Consider the following 16,404-nt stretch of genomic DNA (forward strand, 5'->3'; position numbering starts at 1 on the left):
TCGCGGCCCGGTACCAAACGACTCACGGATCGGTACCGGTCCGGGGGTTGGGGACCGCTGATGTAAAGCACATGTTCTCAACAACATTAACAGGTCTGCAGTTTGTTGCGCTTCACTTGGCAATTGCGTCAGTCAATATGTCCAAGGTAGACTTACTGAGTCCCCGATGCTCCGTGAGTGGTTTGTCGCAAGCTGGTTGACGTGTTAGCCAAAGTCCTAGCAGCATTCCCAACTAACGTATGCTTCTCGTCAATGTGATATTTTAAGCTGCAAGTGCTTCGGTGAAAAGAAAATTCCTTCTTGCACAATGTGATCCATAAACTACATGGACAAACTGCCCGAAATGCGTGGACGGAAACATTTCAGGGATTTTGAGTCATTCTGCACTCCAGATGCATTAATAGCGTTAAATTTTTTTATCGCATTAATCATGATGACAGCTACGTTAACGTGTTAATTTTGACAGCACTAATTAATATTAATAATAGGTCTCCAGGTGGTATCTAGAGACGTCAGTAAATCTGAGTGAAACACAGACTTCTCATGCCACGTGAATATGCAGCATAAAACGCAGATGTTGGGGGGTATTTTTAAAGGTCATATATAAAGTCCCTTGTTAACACCAATCCCATGTGAATAGGGCACCAGTGGTGACTGTTTGATAGTGCTGAATTGAAAATGAATGTTTGTGACTTTTTCAGAGTATGCCTGCATATTTGTCAGAAATCAAAAATGTTCTGCAGATATGCATTAAAGCAGGTACACAAACAAGAACAAAGAAATGGTATTTACATTGTAAAACCAGTTACTATTATTAACCACCTCGCCTTAAGGTGAAGAAACTGAGAATAACAACTACACTTCTTTCAGATTTTCCCTCATTATCTGTCTGGGGATACATAGTGAAAAGAATGAAAGCAAATGCATGTATTCAGTTTTGGGTTGTTGTTTTTTTTTTAAAGCTCTCTGATATTTTAATCTGCCATCTTCCCAGCAGGAGGATACTTTTCTTCAGGCCTCTTGTGAAATACTTGTCTCGTGTTATTTAACTCTGTCCTACACTTCTTTACAGATAAAGTGGGCAGTGTGAGTGGAGATAGTGGGCATGGTTCCAGCCACACCGATGCTTATGATGAGCTCTTTCACACACCCAACGTGATGGATCTGGACCCCCTGGACAATGATCGAGAGAAAACAGGAAATAAGGTAAGCTCTTTCGGTATTCCATTGTATAGATTACAGAAAGCATGAATCTAAACTGGGACTCTCTCCCTACCATTCAGTGCATGCAAATGACATGACTGTTAACTTTCTAAGAAAACTGATTTTCTTTGCTGTTGTGAAAACTTTGTGACACTGGGTTCATTTAGACATGCAGACTCAAATGTTTTATGCAGAAGGATTTACTGCTGCAAGTCAATAATCGACATATTATCACCCAGTCCTAAAAGCACTTGTGTTTTGGCAAGCGGTATTCATATTAATTCTAGAAATTTGCTTTAGTACGATATAAAAATAACACATTTTTAACTTGTTTATGCTGGCCCATTTATATGCATCTTTGGTGCACACATCCTTGCACCAGGGACACTGCAGTGAGAATAAGACTCTTTCTGAAAGGTCCATCAGCTCATTCCTGCCTGCTGTGTCACATCTGGCTAAAGCTCCTTTTTACAGCAGGAAATGTCCCAGTGCTCCTAACAGGCCGTCTGTTCTTGGTAGGCAAGACATGCATCTCAAAGTTTATTTTAAATTTACTCCTGTCTGAAAAAGCAGGCCAGTCGAATCTTCATGATGGGCCTTATTAATGCATTAGAAATCTACATTATTAACTAATCTCTAGATTTTTGAAAAAAGGTTACTGCATTTGAAAAAGCTTATATAGTCAGTTTACACATAGATATCATGCTTATGTTGTGAAATTGAATCCAGTGGTGCTGTATTCTGCTTTGTAACATTATTGACCGATTCTGTATTGTCTTTTGTAAACTGGAAATATCAAACAGTGAATTTAACAGGTTGGCACCTTTTCTGTCTCCAGGTTATAGACCTGTCCCAGTACAGTCCTACATACTTCGGCCCAGAACACGCCCAGGTTCTGTCCAGCCATCTCCTCCACTCCAGTTTGCCAGGATTAACTCGTATGGAGCAGATGTCTCTCATGGCACTGGCTGACACCATTGCTTCTACAAGCATAGACCTCAATGACAGCCAGGGCAAGAGCAAAGGTACTGCAAGGAAATGATAACATAAATACAGACTTTTCAGATGGGTAAAAATTTAATAAATAAGCTCTGTTATCATTCTTTTTACCTCCAGGGGGAGAGACATTGGATGAGTGCGGTCTGAAGTTCTTGCTAGCTGTCAGACTTCACACTTTCCTCTCTACTTCGCTGCCTCCAGCCCACAGAGCACAACTACTGCGGCAAGGTACAGTGGTGTTGTTTCAAACTCTTTTATGTCAAATGTCCTTCAAAAATGGTGTGAGGTCTTGATTTTAAGTCTTTTGTAAAGTTCTGCTTTGCTGCTTGTCGTTTTATAGTCCTGTTATCACTGTAATTCCTGAATGGGCAGAAACAAAAGTTATTGACATTTTTATTTTTTTTTACTGCGTTCTGTCACAGTAATGTCATCGCCCCTTGTAAAAATAGAGATTTATAATTTCCTTTTCCTCTCTTTGCAGGCTTGTCAACATGTCACTATGCCTGGGGTTTCCACTCTGAAGCTGAGGAAGAGCTCCTGAACATGCTACCTGCAATGCAAAAGGGAGAACCAACCTGGCCTGAGCTGCGCTCAATGGGTGTTGGCTGGTGGCTTCGCAGCACTAACAAGTTACGCAGATGCATTGAAAAGGTGAGGCGAACAAGTTAGCTGTCGGATCCCAAATGCTAATCCCTGAGCCAGTGCCACTTTTGTAAATTGACTAATTTGAAGTAGAAATTTTCAGACCATAGTTGGTTGTAAATCTGCATATTAAAGAGTTTGCTTTTTTTTAAAATGTGTGTCATGTTAAATATCTTACTAAAGATTTAATGATCAAATAGTTGTATTTTGCAGAGTGAACATTAACAAAAAAATTATTGAATCTATTTATTGATCTAGATTGCCTTTTTTTTTCTTAAAAAAAAAAAAGCATCCATATAATTTAAGCATGCACACTTAACAGCTCTGAAGGATGTCAAATAGTATGTTAGGCCTGTTTGCTTCCTCACGGGTGTTCAGTAAAATACTCTCAGGTATATGGGGGTACAGTTGTGCTGAAGTTGCTCTAAACTGCAGCATACTGAGTTACTCCCTAAAATGACCCATAAATTTGCAACTTGTTCTGTGGATAATGCTGTGTGGTGTGCGGTGGTAGAGACTGAATGTACTTTTCCTTCTATTTTGTCAGGTTGCCAAGGCTTCTTTTCAGAGAAATAATGATCCTCTGGATGCAGCTATATTTTACCTTGCACTGAAAAAGAAGGCAGTGGTTTGGGGACTGTACAGGTAGATGAAACTGGCATGATTTTGCATATGAAATACACATACAGTTATCACGTTTGTTACTAGATTTAACCAAGGCTAGCTATGTTAGAACGCTGAAGACCAGTGAATTTAATATTTCTGCTTTCAATCCCTAATCTCATTCTCCCCAGGTCTCAGAAGAATGCTAAAATGACAGAGTTTTTCCACAATAACTTCAGCGAGGACCGGTGGAGAAAAGCAGCATTGAAAAATGCCTTTTCTCTGCTGGGAAAGCAGCGGTTCCAGCATTCTGCAGCCTTCTTCCTTCTAGCCGGCTCCCTTAAGGATGCTGTGGAGGCAAGTGGAAAACAGACATAAAACAGTGTTTCCAAGAACCATGTTATTTCCCTTCAACACCTCCGACGCATCTCAGCTCGCTAAACCTCAGTTAGAAACCTTACTGCAGTATGAGTTAAGTCAAGTGCTCCTCCTTTTCATTTGCGAACTGCCTGTAACTTTGTAAGCGTTGGGGTTTTTGTGTGTTTTTTTTCCCTCAACAATAGTCAAGGGCAATGTTTAATGATCTATTCAAAAGCAGAGAAACCACATTGCTCAAAAACAGAGCACACCAGTATTTCTGTGGTGTTCTTTGTATTATTAAAACACCTCAATACATTTCCACTGTGGTGTCTTTGTCAAAAGCTTTTAGCACAATTCTCTGAAGCATTTTTGATGTTGGCAATTGACTCTTGGGTGTTGCTGTCGCTACTTCTTTTTGGGTGAATTATCAGTTGCATGTTATCTCATTCATAAACCAGCATCTCTGACCCCCTTTTTAGACTCTACTTAATGCCTCATACATTATATTTGGAGAGTGCTGGTTAGTTAATGTGAAAACATGTGTTTGTTGTGAATAGTAGTTTGAAAGCTTGCCGTCAATCAGTGCGAGCCACAGAAATGTCCAGAAAGCTGCTCCTGGTCATCTCGATTGTTTAACCTTTAATTTGTCAAGGTTATTTCTGTTTAGTGAGTCCCTGAAGCAGTGGGTCACATTATTTCATCTGCATGAGTAACTGGAAACCCTTTAAGCATTTTATGGAAATAAGCACCACTCAGGCAAAGGGCTATCATTGACTTTGCTCAGGTCTGTCTGACTGGGAGGTAGTCTCATTGATATGCACCTCACACCTTCCCAGTTGGGAGCAACCACAATAACTTGAACTAGTCACTCAGTTTTTGCTGTGAGCACAGGCTTTTGTTGTTTGCATTTCTGGCCCTTTCCTTTCCATTTTGACAGGTAAACAACAGTTTCAGATGATCAACACATACCAAGTCATATGTATTATTTATCTGCTCTACCTCACTCAGTCTTGCCAGTAACAGAATCCTCTGCTAAAAAATACCTGGCTTCTTTGTCGTCCCCTAGGTGTGTATAGAGAAAATGCAGGACCTCCAGCTAGCGTTGGTGATCTCAAGGTTGTATGAGTTTGAGTTTGAGACTGCATCCACCTACAAAAAGATCCTCCAGAGACATGTTTTAGGACAAGACAAACAGGTGTGCAGACACCAAAAGTTGTTTTTTCAGTTTTAAGTGTATAATTTGAGCAAAATGCCAAATGTTTGCATCCATAACATGAAAAAACGCAAGATGAGCCGTTGTAATTGGTTCATGAATTTCAGATTCCGGCACATCAGGACCCATTTCTGCGGAGCATGGCTTACTGGGTCCTGGAGGACTACAGCAAAGCCTTGGATACTCTACTTGAACAAAAAGCTAACATTGCCAGATATGGGTCTGCTGAGAACCAATATGACACTGGTAGGTCTGCTGTGCTCTTTATGTTCTTTAACTAGAAAAATTCCATTAAAAAATATATTTGTAACAATAGATCTGTTACACTTGGTTTTACTGTCTGATTCACATTACTGCAATCTTTTTATTTTTTAAGATAATTAAGAAACATAAATTGTACATAACTATGAGAAGAATCAAGAAAATAGAGCATAGTGAAAATTTAGGTTCATACACATACCATCATTTCTGATCACATTTGTTTTAATAGCTGTCTACAGTGAACTTTAGCTTTTCTAAACAAAGTTTCTCAGATAAATTTAAGTATAATATAGGAATCCAATCCAGTTTTCTGATTTTTATCTTACCACTCTTTTAAAATATTAAGAGAACAGTTGGTTCAAGGGCCATTTTATTTATGAATGTAAAAATGTAATTCAGCCAGAATCTGCCTGTCAAAAGATTCCTTTGTAAATTTCTGTTTGATATAGCCTGTGTTGTCAGAATATCAAAGGGCTGTCCAATATAGGTTGTCAGGTAATAACACGAGGTAGACTGGAAGTGCTGCAGATTGTAATACACATTAAGGTTAAGTCCTCATTCACAACCTTGCAACTATTTTTGGTTCGTTAAGTGAGCTGAAATTGCACAAGGAACCTTCTGACCACAGAGCTCAATTTATTAAAAGAAATTATAACCAGCATGAATTATGACATGATGCTTCACCTCTAATTTAACTGTCAGTTTTTGAGCTTCCATCTACATCAAATCAAATCAAAATTTATTTATATAGCACATATTAAAACAACAATGTTGACCATAGTGCTTCACAGTCAGTAAAAGCATGAGACAATTAAAACAAACAATAAAACAGGACAACAAACAATAGGTAGCAACACAACAAGCTAGAACAGCCAACTAGTTAGAATCAAAAGCCAAAGTAAAAAGATAAGTTTTAAGACGTGATTTAAAAGACTGGATAGACTCGGCAGTACAAATATGAACAAGGTTTTTCCAGAGTCTAGGTGCCACGGTTGCAAAGGCCCGGTCACGAGACCTAGGTTGTGCTAGGAGCATGTGATTGGACGATCTAAGTGCTCTGCTGGGATTGTATAAGTGGAGTAGTTCAGAAAGATAGCTGGACGCTAAATTATTCAGAATTTTAAAAGTGAACAAAAGAATTTTAAAATCTATACGATATTTAACAGGGAGCCAATGTAATTTGGCTAAAATTGGAGTTATACGTTCATAGATTCTTGTACCTGTTAAAAGATGCGCAGCTGCATTTTGAATTAACTGAAGCCGGTAAAGAGAAGAGTGTTGGAGGCCCGAGCAGAGGAAGTTACAGTAGTCCAATCTAGATGTGATAAATGTGTGGATAAGTTTTTCATGGTTCTTTAAAGGAAGGAACGGCTTTGCTTTGGATATCTGACACTGTTTTTTACCACAGTGGAGACCTTTTTCTCAAGTTCAAAAGAGCCATCCAGGAACACTCCAAGGTTTCTTACAGTGAGCGAGAGATGGCTAGCGAGAGGGCCTAGGGCATCAGCTAACTGGTCTAGCAGAGCGTGACTACCAAAGACTATGATTTCGGTCTTATTCTCGTTCAATGTAACAAAATTATGCGATAACCAAATTTTAACTTCATGCAAACAGTTGAACAGAGGTTGCAAAGAAGCAGACACATCGGATTTCAAAGGTGAATAAATCTGGATATCATCAGCATAACAGTGAAAGGAGATGTTGTATTTTCTAAAAATTAATCCCAACGGCAACATGTACAAAGAGACAAGAGCAGGTCCGAGCACGGACCCTTGAGGCACACCACAATAAATAGGGGCAGAAGACGAAGAGTGTTGCCCCATAGCAACAGAGAACGACCTCTTTGAGAGGTAGGATTTAAACCAAGTTAAAACCTTGAGACCAACAACATGTTCCAATCTTGATAGAAGAATGTTGTGGTTAACCGTGTCAAAAGCAGCAGTCACGTCAAGTAAAACTAAAACCACGGAATAGCCAGAGTCAACGGTTAAAAGAAGATCATTAAAAACCCTAAGTAAGGCTGTCTCTGTGCTGTGGCGAGGTTTCAAACCAGACTGAAACGTTTCATTAATACCATTTGCATCTAAAAAGGCCTGAAGTTGTTTTAGAACTACTTTTTCCAATATTTTGGAAATAAAAGGGAGTTTGGAGATCGGCCTGTAGTTAGTGAGACCATTTAAGTCAAGATTTTTCTTTTTCATAATAGGTTGCACAACAGCATGCTTAAAGACAGACGGTACACAACCTGATGACAATGATGCATTCAGCAGAAATAAGATATAAGGACCAATAACATGTAAAGCTTCCTTAAAGAAACGAAAACAAAGAAAATCATGCGGGGAACCAGAGATTTTGAGATGATCAATTATATCTTTTAAAGCAGAATAAGACACTGGCTCAAACTGTTGAAAGACAGTCAAGCATTCAGAGGCTGGAACTGGGTCTAAAACTGATGATGGATGAGAAGCCCCTAGAGCTGAGATTTTTTCAGAGAAATGCTTTAAGAATTTATCACAAAGAGCAGGGGAGGCATCCCTATAAGTGGTAGTGCAAGGGTTTATCACAGAGTTAAAAGTATTAAAAAGGGCTCGGGGGTTGTGGCTATTAGTCATAATAATGCTAGACAAAAGGGCAGATTTGGGAGCTTCAACAGACTTTTGATACTTAGATAAACAATTATGGAGGATGTCCAGAGAGACATGGAGTTTGTCTTTCCTCCATTTTCTTTCAGCACAACGACATTCACGCCTAAGGGCGCAAGTAGTATCATTTAGCCAGGGTTATGAGAATTTGACACATTTAATCCTCAGAGGTGCCACAGAGTTAATAATGTCAGCGCATGTAGTATAAAAGAGGTTAGAAAGCTCATCCGCTGATAAAACCCCATTACAGTTGGCATCAGAGAGGGGAGAGTCAAGGAAAGCATCCGTGAAGTGAGCGATTGACTGGGAGTTAGTCGTGCGCGTTTGCCGCACAGGACCATCACTGTTCAAATCCACATTGCTATAGTATTAAACAAAACCGGGAAGTGATCAGAAATCCCAGAGTCCTTTATGTCCATGATGCAAATATCCAGACCATAAGATAGATGGTAAGTGGCAGAGGTAATCAGGAAAGTCCTTCGAAAGCGAAGGAGAATTCTCAGATCTCCATTTAAAATCTTGCGTCTGGTAGTCTAAAGGCCGGAGATTCAAAAGCGTTTGGCGATCATAGGCAAGTAACGTGGAGACATCAGGGCAGAGAGAAGGACGACAAACAACAGCGGAGGAGACGGCTTGCCGTGAACACTGGTGCCATCTTGTATTTGCATTCGAGTGACAAGATAAGGTAGTTTTGTCAGTCATTAATTCTCTCATAAGTGCATACCTGAAGTTGTCTGAAGCTTTGGCAGTGATTCAGTTAGGTCAGGTATAGTTTTATTTTGTTTTCCTCTAATATCACAGCTTGTCTTTGCAGGTATTGTTGCTAGTACTCGCCAAAGAAATAGATGAAACCGTTTTGTCTAACTTTCTGTCTGTGGCAGGTACCTCTTCCGTGTCGGCATGTAACCCTGAGGTTTTCAACTTTTACACCTACCTACGTACTCACCCACTCCTCCTTCGCCGGCATTTTGGCTCATCAAACAAGGCAAAAGTTGGTCTGACTGCTGAGGTTCGCAGAGCTGAATCCATCAGCCTGGATGAGAGAAGACTGTTTTTCACAGCTGCATATGCACATTTGCATGCAGGGTGCCCTATGCTTGCACTCGAAGTCCTCTCCAAGATGCCCAAAGTCCGCAAGCATTCTAGACCCCAGGATGATACAGGCAACACTGCTGAGCTCAGTGTTGGGAGCAGGAACGGACAAGCATCGGACCCGGACTGGTCTCAGTCAGCTCTGAATGGCTACGAGTCAGAGGGCAACAGCTTATCAAACAGCCGGTCGGATTCAGTGTTAAGTTTCGATTGGAGCCAGCCGTCAGTGGTAGTTCCAGATGAGCCCCTAGAGCTGAAATGGGATAGCGACAAAGATGATGAAGAAAATGATGAGGATGAGGAAGAAGAAACTAAAAATGGCAAGAGTGGCAGCGGTAGTGTGTTCCACGAACCAGTATCTCTGGTTGAGGAGAGCGAGGACAGCAATGATTACATTGAACCGTCTGATGACATCCTGGTGACTCAACTGAAATTTGCAGCGTGCTTGAAGATTATGACCAATGAGCTCCGGACACTGTCAACAGGGTACGAACTGGATGGAGGAAAGCTACGTTACCAGCTCTGCCTGTGGTTAGAAAGAGAGGTACTGACATACACATATTTAAACATCTTTGCAAACTTTGAGGTCAAATTTCATTTTTCTTTTCTTTTTTTTTTAAATGTATTTATTCATTCATTTGTGTTACATAACAAGTCTTTCTGCAGACTTGAAGCCACGCAATAAAACTTTTGTATTTTACATAATGCCCACACATCTCCTTCTTGCCTTTATGATTATTGAGCATCTTGTCTGTGTGCATATAAATGTTACATTTCATGGATGAGGAGCGCCTTGTTGATTAATTGACAGATCGGATTCTGTTTTGTTTTTGTTTCTTTTCCCCTCAGGTGGGAGCTCTCCAGCATTGCTGCAGCTATAAGCGTTGCCTGCCAGAGCTGTCGGTCCAGGGTGATGTCCCTGTTTCTGGGTTAGTGGAGGAGGAGCAGGTGGGTGTTGATAGCTGGCTGCTTGCTATATTAAAATTAAAACAGCAACAGTGTCTACTGACATATTTTGAAGAAATATTATCTCTGTTTGTCAGACATGCATACTCAATTATATATACTTACCCTTGCACAATGCACCTACTGTGTGTTTACAAATTACTTTAGAAAACCCACTACTTTTTTTTCTCCATTGATAGACCAGGTTAATATATACCTTTTCAAAGCATGCTGCTTTTTGTTTGTGCCCTACCCAGCTGTGTGGATTTACAGAAAGGCTGAATGACTGTCTATAAAACTAATGAAGTCTGAATGTTTTTGTCAGCCTGGGAGCCCCCGTGGTGACGGCCACAGGAGCAGGAGACACTGGCTGCAGAGTAACCAGCCCTTACTGAGGATGTTTCTGAGTTACTGCAGCTTGCACGGCTCACATGGAGGAGGTCTGGCCTCTGTACGCATGGAGCTTATACTGCTGCTTCAAGAATCTCACCAGGTAATTAAAATGGCAACTTTTCTTTTCAGTGGGAGCTGTTTTGTCAGTGAATGAATGAACAATAGTAATATTGGTTTTTTGTGTGTGTGTGTGTGTGGGGGGGGGGGGGGTAATTTGATATGAAATGATTAGTTGATTACAACATAATTATAATTCAGGTGATTCAGAGGAAGATTTTCTCATGCTTTTCTCTTTGATTTTGCGTTTATCAGCATGTTTAGAATTAAACATGAAACAGTTTTTTGCTCATTGATTGCTAGTGTTGGTCTTCATGGATTTAAAAGTGACAAAAGTGATGCGTATAGCTTTAAAGTTTTATAACACTGCCATTTTTCTTAGTTTGTAGTTTTGGTTTGGTTTTTCAAAGGGGCTTCTTGCAGTAATTTATAGTCTTATTAATTCAGTCTTAAGCAGCAAGTCAAGAATAATTAATTATGACAGTGCTCTCTTTATGGCCACTCTGTTGTCTTACAATACGTGAATACTGCGTCATATTTAAAGCAGGTCTTTTTCACTACAGACAGTGAAGTATTCTGGGCAGTATAATCCGCCCAGAGTTTCCACTTAATTTAACTGAAGCATATTCTCTTTGAAGGGAATGATACTGGGCAGATGAGTCAAAGAGTACACATGATAGACGGAACATGAAGCCATCTGAATAGCTTGTGTTAGCACACACCACCACGCGCATGCACAGACCTCGTTGTTGTGCCCAGGCAACTATCTGCACACTGACAGGCTGTACTGATTCCTGGAGCTCCTAAGGGAGGGCCGTGCCTCAGGCTGGCGATTAGAGAGTCAAATTTTAGGAGGTAAACAATTCAATGAGCCAACATGGGAACAGTGCTCTTAAATGTTAGCACAAGCGATGATTTGAGATAAAATTGGATTATTTTGTACCAGCTCTGCTCCCATGGTTGTCAAATTTCAACTTTGCTGTCAAGGAAATTTTTGCATTTTTGCTTTTGCCTTGACTTCAGTCAGGGTGCAGAGCTTCTGTTAAGATGGTGACAGCTGAATGTGATTCATCAAGAGTGACGAACATAAGTCTGTGGTATTCTTGCAGACACACAGTCATATTCAGGAATTTGGTAGATACATAAAGAACCAGACACCCCTCCAGTGCCAAAGCTTTCTTTTTTTGCTCATTAACTGTCATTCACACAAAATGTATGTAGAAATCATGTATGACATTTACACGAGTTGGCTCATCTTGTCATTATAGCTACAGAAAAGGCTGTGCTGTCAAAGGTTCAAAGCAGCTCCCCTCTTTTTCTTGTTCTTTTAGTGAGCTGTCTTTCTTTCCTGATCCTAGAGAAAGACGTAAGAAAGTAGACTCCATCTACATTTTCTTAGTTTGCTAAGTTTACTGTTGTGTAACCTTAGTTTGTGTCCTTGTGTATAGGTGTGGGGGTTTGTATTTACTATGATAGACATCTACAGATGTACCATAATGATTTGACACACTCATCTCTGACATTTGTACCCAGGATGACTTCATCCAATCTGTGGTGACGGTGACTTCACAGCCCACCTCCATCCCTCTTTTGATGGCTTGTACAACCAATGTAAAGACAGTGGTGGCCAATCCACTTGTCTATTTGACCAACCTGACTCATGACATCCTGCAAACCATCAGTGCACTCGACTCTCCTCCACATCCAGATGTTGTTACCAACGAGGTGAGACAATTAATTTCTTCCTTATCCAGATAATTAAGAGTTGATTTTGTTGTGTTATGTCTGTAGTTTTATATACTGCATACTGTTGTGGACATATGCTTTTTATTTGGATTATGTGTGTGCCAAACCGTTGAAAGATGGAGAGACGTTGCATTCAAATAATATTAAAAACTGTAGTGAGCTGTTTGTGTTTTTGCACCAACATATGTGCACAGTAGAGGTTTGCAACAGTTTCAACTGTGTAGTTTTCTTGGTATCCATGATGTTTATTAGTAGGGCTGCACCGAATCTTGTAAAAACCTCTATATGACACTCTTCTCTCTCACATTGCTTCTGTTTCTTTGGGATTTATGGTCATTTGTTGATACATAGCTCTCTTAAGATCCCTCCACAGCATTTCAGGCAGCCTGGTCAGTCTAGACTAGACTGGGCCAAAGCAACACCTTGATTCTTTTCTTTTTCTGCTGTGTTAGGGGTCACTGTTCTGACCATGGGGGGGCTTTTCCAAACATGTTGCCATGCATTATGCTAGACATCTCCACTTTTGGTCTCATCTGTCTAATGAACATTGTTGCAGAAGTCTTGTGGTTTGTTTAGATGTCATTTTGCAAACCTGAGCCATGCTGCCATGTTCTTTTTAGAGCGAAAAGGCTTTGTGCTGGCAACCCTTCTAAACAAGCCATAGTTGTTCAGTCCTTTTCTAATTGCACTGACATGAACTTTAACATTTAACATGCTAACTGAGGCCTGTAGGGTCTGAGGTGTAGCTCTTGGGATTTCTTTGTTTTACATTTTCTCTGAGCATTGCACAGTCTGATATTGGGGTGAATTTGCTGGGACATCCTCTCCTGGGAAGAATGTGGCATTGTGTTAACACACACCTGAATGCGCCAGTCCAGCAAACACTTCTGCTTTTATAGAGGTGCTCACACTTGCTAATGATCAAGTGTTGCAATTGTCTGCTATTTGCCCTCTCAGTTCCTCTAAATGTACATAGTTTTTCAGAGAACCGCAGTCTTGTGAAATCTTGTATATATATATATATGCAATACGTAACATAAGAATAACCTGGGGTAGTAAGGCAAATGGTAGGCAGTTTTAATCAGAATTGATGTTAATAGATGCTGTGTGTGTGTGTGTGTGTGTGTGTGTGTGTGTGTGTGTGTGTGTGTGTGTGTGAGTGTCTCTCCATGATTGCTAATTGCTGCCTTATCATCAAACTTGTTTCTAGAGAGATTTTGGTTAATTTTGCAATATTTTGAGTCAACATATATTTGCTGTGCTGCATATAGGAGGCTGTTTGCACATGAAGCATTTGTGTTTGGGAAATGAAAAGGAATGTGTTTTTGTATTCAACAGATGAATAGAAAAGTCACTTGTCTTTTAGCTGTTATTTGCTCTTGATCAGACTTCTGGGAACTATGCATTGATTGAAAAACAAACTTTAAGTGTAGCTTGATTATTGAACTCTCATGCTAATTAATGTTTTATTTTTTATTTTTTTCTTATTTCAGATCTATGTGATGCACACACTGGCAGCCTCCTTGTCTGCCTGTATATATCAGTGTTTGTGTGATGGACACACATACAGGTAAGTGTTGCAAGAACTTTATTTCCTCTTGAGCATTTGCTAAATACACTCACTTTACTATACTTTTTAGACTTTTAATCCCTAACCTGTCATGTTACAGACACTGTTCACCAAGGCATCATGAGTACACGAGTAGCTTTATACTAAACTGAAATCCACCAGGGCAATTTGGAAAAACTCTTACATAACCTGACCCAAAAGGTTGGAGCTCATTGTGGGTATCCACTGGGCTGCATCTCTGAGCAAAAGTCTGAATTCTTTATGTATTCAAGCAAAGCTAATAACAAATTTCTGTTCATTTTCCATCACATTCACATTGAATATTAAGACAAATTATTAATCTGTCATAACTACTCTTATTATATGTCCCTGGTGGTTGAATTAAAGCCAAAATGCTGCCAATAATAATGCACATTTGTGTCCTCTGGTTCACCCTGTATATGTGTTAGTGTTTTTAGGCTTATTGGAGCAGAATAATAAGAAATAATGGGGACAGGACCTGACTGCTGGTAACCAAGCATACTTTATAATGGGAGCGTAATGCAGTCATACAGCCAAACACTATACATGTAATAGCAATGTAGAAACTGCTGTTCAAGATCATCTAAGCATATTCTTTGTTTCAGATTTGCACTTTTTTTTGGGAGAGGTGAAATAAAGATGTGTTGGACATTTACCACACAGAAGTATGACAGTTACTTGTCTGTTTTGATCACGTTGAGAATGAATTATAAAAGCTCCAGGGCTGCTGTATGTCATTCTTATTGTAAATACTTCATTAGATTTTTGGTTTTGACAGATGGGAGGAACATTGTTTATTTAAGACTCTTATCTACCATAACTCCCAATCACTCTGACAACAACCCAGAAGGATTTAAGCTAAGAATGGATGAGTGTGTTTTTATTTATTAAAAATTTTTAATGACCCATTTGGCTTACAGCCCTGTTGCTATGTGAGTTCCTTTTTTTTTTTTTTTTTTTTTCTTTTCTTAATAATGTAGCAAATTTTATTAACTAGTGCTTCACCAGACTGGGACCTGAGTCACAGTGCGTGACTGCAGAAAGAATTGCTCGTGTGTCGTGTATCAGAAAAGATGAAGATTCATTTTTAAACTGAGAGCAAACTTTCATTATTCTTTCAGAGCAAGCTGTCTGACCTCACTATTTCATAGTTAACACGACTCTAAGTGATGTGATTAAATGAGCACATGGTTTGGCATCTTTTTCACTAAATACTTTAAACCTGTACACACACACGGACAATCTGATATCCTCGTGTTGGCGTTGTTCCCACATCATCATGATAAATGTTGTTCCAGGTTCAACATTGCAAGTGACCAATCACCTTCTTGTGACATCATACTTCTGCGACTTCGAAATACCCACCTTAAAACAAATTTTCTTCACTTGTGCCCGCCTCTGTCTGTCAATCCAGCACTCCGCTTCACTTGCGAGAAACCGCCGCCTGTCTGCTGAATTTGAAGTCCTTTTAGGATACTTTTTAAACGGTAAGCATTATACATATTCCTCACTTGGCTTGCTGTTTGTTTGCTAGTGATAATTCCTTGACGACAGCATTAGCTAACCAGTGTTCTCTAGACCAGCGTTCCCCAACTTTTTTGGTGTTTCGTGGCCTGGGGGTTGGGTCAGGCAAAATTGCAGTAGCTTCCCTGATCATTTTACAAACATAAGTGAATAGAATTTGAACTAAAAGGCCTAGACTAATGGTTGTGTGCTGAATCTATGAATCAAAATATCACCTGGAAACATAATTAACTGGTCCATAGCTGTGAAACTGGACATGAGTTCTTGATTCTATGGAGATTAACAGTAATCCAGAAATTTACAAATTTGTTGTCCCTGGGACACCGTGTTAATGTTGTTGACAACATAAGTGAAATTCTATTCAGTTATGTTTGTAAAATGATCAGGAAAGCTACTGCAATTTCGCCTGACAACATCTTTATGACAGCTATATTCACCTGTACATTTATTATATATCATAATACATTGACACGCAATTCTCTGTCTGGAGAACACTGGTTCGCAAGTAGCCTATCACTAGTAAGCAAACAGCTATCCATTTCAGCCATTTCAAGGAAAATATATGTATAATGCTTACCGTTTATTAAAGAAAAGTATCTTGAGTGGAATTCAAATTGCTGGATCGGCAGACAAAAGGCAGTTTCTCGAAGAACATTTGTTTTTGAAGGCGGGTATTTTTCCAAGTCGTAAAAGTATGATGTCACAAGAAGGTGATTGGTCACTTGTAATGTGGACCCTGGAAAAACATTAATTATGATGATGTGGGAACAACGCCATCACGAGGATATCAGATTGTCCCACACACACACACACACACACAGCCATCTATCCCATGCTGTTCTGAGTTAAATAGTGTAACTAAATTTGCAAGGCAATTTCTAATTTAACACTATCTTTGTTATGGTAATTATAATATAAAAATCTCCCGTTGTGTCGCTGCAGAGGTTTGATGAAGTGCTTTTTCCTCTTGAGCATCTGAGCAAGTGTGTGAATTTTTCAAAAGGTATTTTGAGGATGTAGGTTGCGGGGGTTGAGTGTTGCAAGGTTGACAGGGTTTTAATTCTTTTCCTTCCTACCAGTGATTTTGTTATCTTCAGTCCAATTTGGTTAGGAAATCAGCCAAGAGCTGTATC

The 16,404-nt window shown here is 39.7% G+C and overlaps 1 protein-coding gene across 3 annotated transcripts in view; it reads left to right on the forward strand.

The window, feature by feature from the left end:
• dmxl1 (Dmx like 1) overlaps positions 1–16,404 on the forward strand; it is a 63,268-nt gene that overhangs the window by 25,325 nt on the left and 21,539 nt on the right. For all 3 annotated transcript variants that reach the window (XM_085181125.1, XM_085181124.1, XM_085181126.1), the window contains exons 21-33: positions 1,073–1,206; positions 2,042–2,228; positions 2,320–2,430; positions 2,684–2,853; positions 3,392–3,489; positions 3,639–3,804; positions 4,874–5,002; positions 5,128–5,266; positions 8,805–9,559; positions 9,865–9,963; positions 10,286–10,453; positions 11,944–12,135; positions 13,650–13,726. In XM_085181125.1, the coding sequence (XP_085037251.1) occupies positions 1,073–1,206; positions 2,042–2,228; positions 2,320–2,430; positions 2,684–2,853; positions 3,392–3,489; positions 3,639–3,804; positions 4,874–5,002; positions 5,128–5,266; positions 8,805–9,559; positions 9,865–9,963; positions 10,286–10,453; positions 11,944–12,135; positions 13,650–13,726 (2,425 nt within the window). The remainder of the gene's footprint in view (positions 1–1,072; positions 1,207–2,041; positions 2,229–2,319; positions 2,431–2,683; positions 2,854–3,391; positions 3,490–3,638; positions 3,805–4,873; positions 5,003–5,127; positions 5,267–8,804; positions 9,560–9,864; positions 9,964–10,285; positions 10,454–11,943; positions 12,136–13,649; positions 13,727–16,404) is intronic.

This window comes from Neolamprologus multifasciatus, chromosome 12 (genome assembly GCF_963576455.1).
Source record: "Neolamprologus multifasciatus chromosome 12, fNeoMul1.2, whole genome shotgun sequence".
Taxonomy (NCBI): Eukaryota; Metazoa; Chordata; class Actinopteri; order Cichliformes; family Cichlidae; genus Neolamprologus; species Neolamprologus multifasciatus.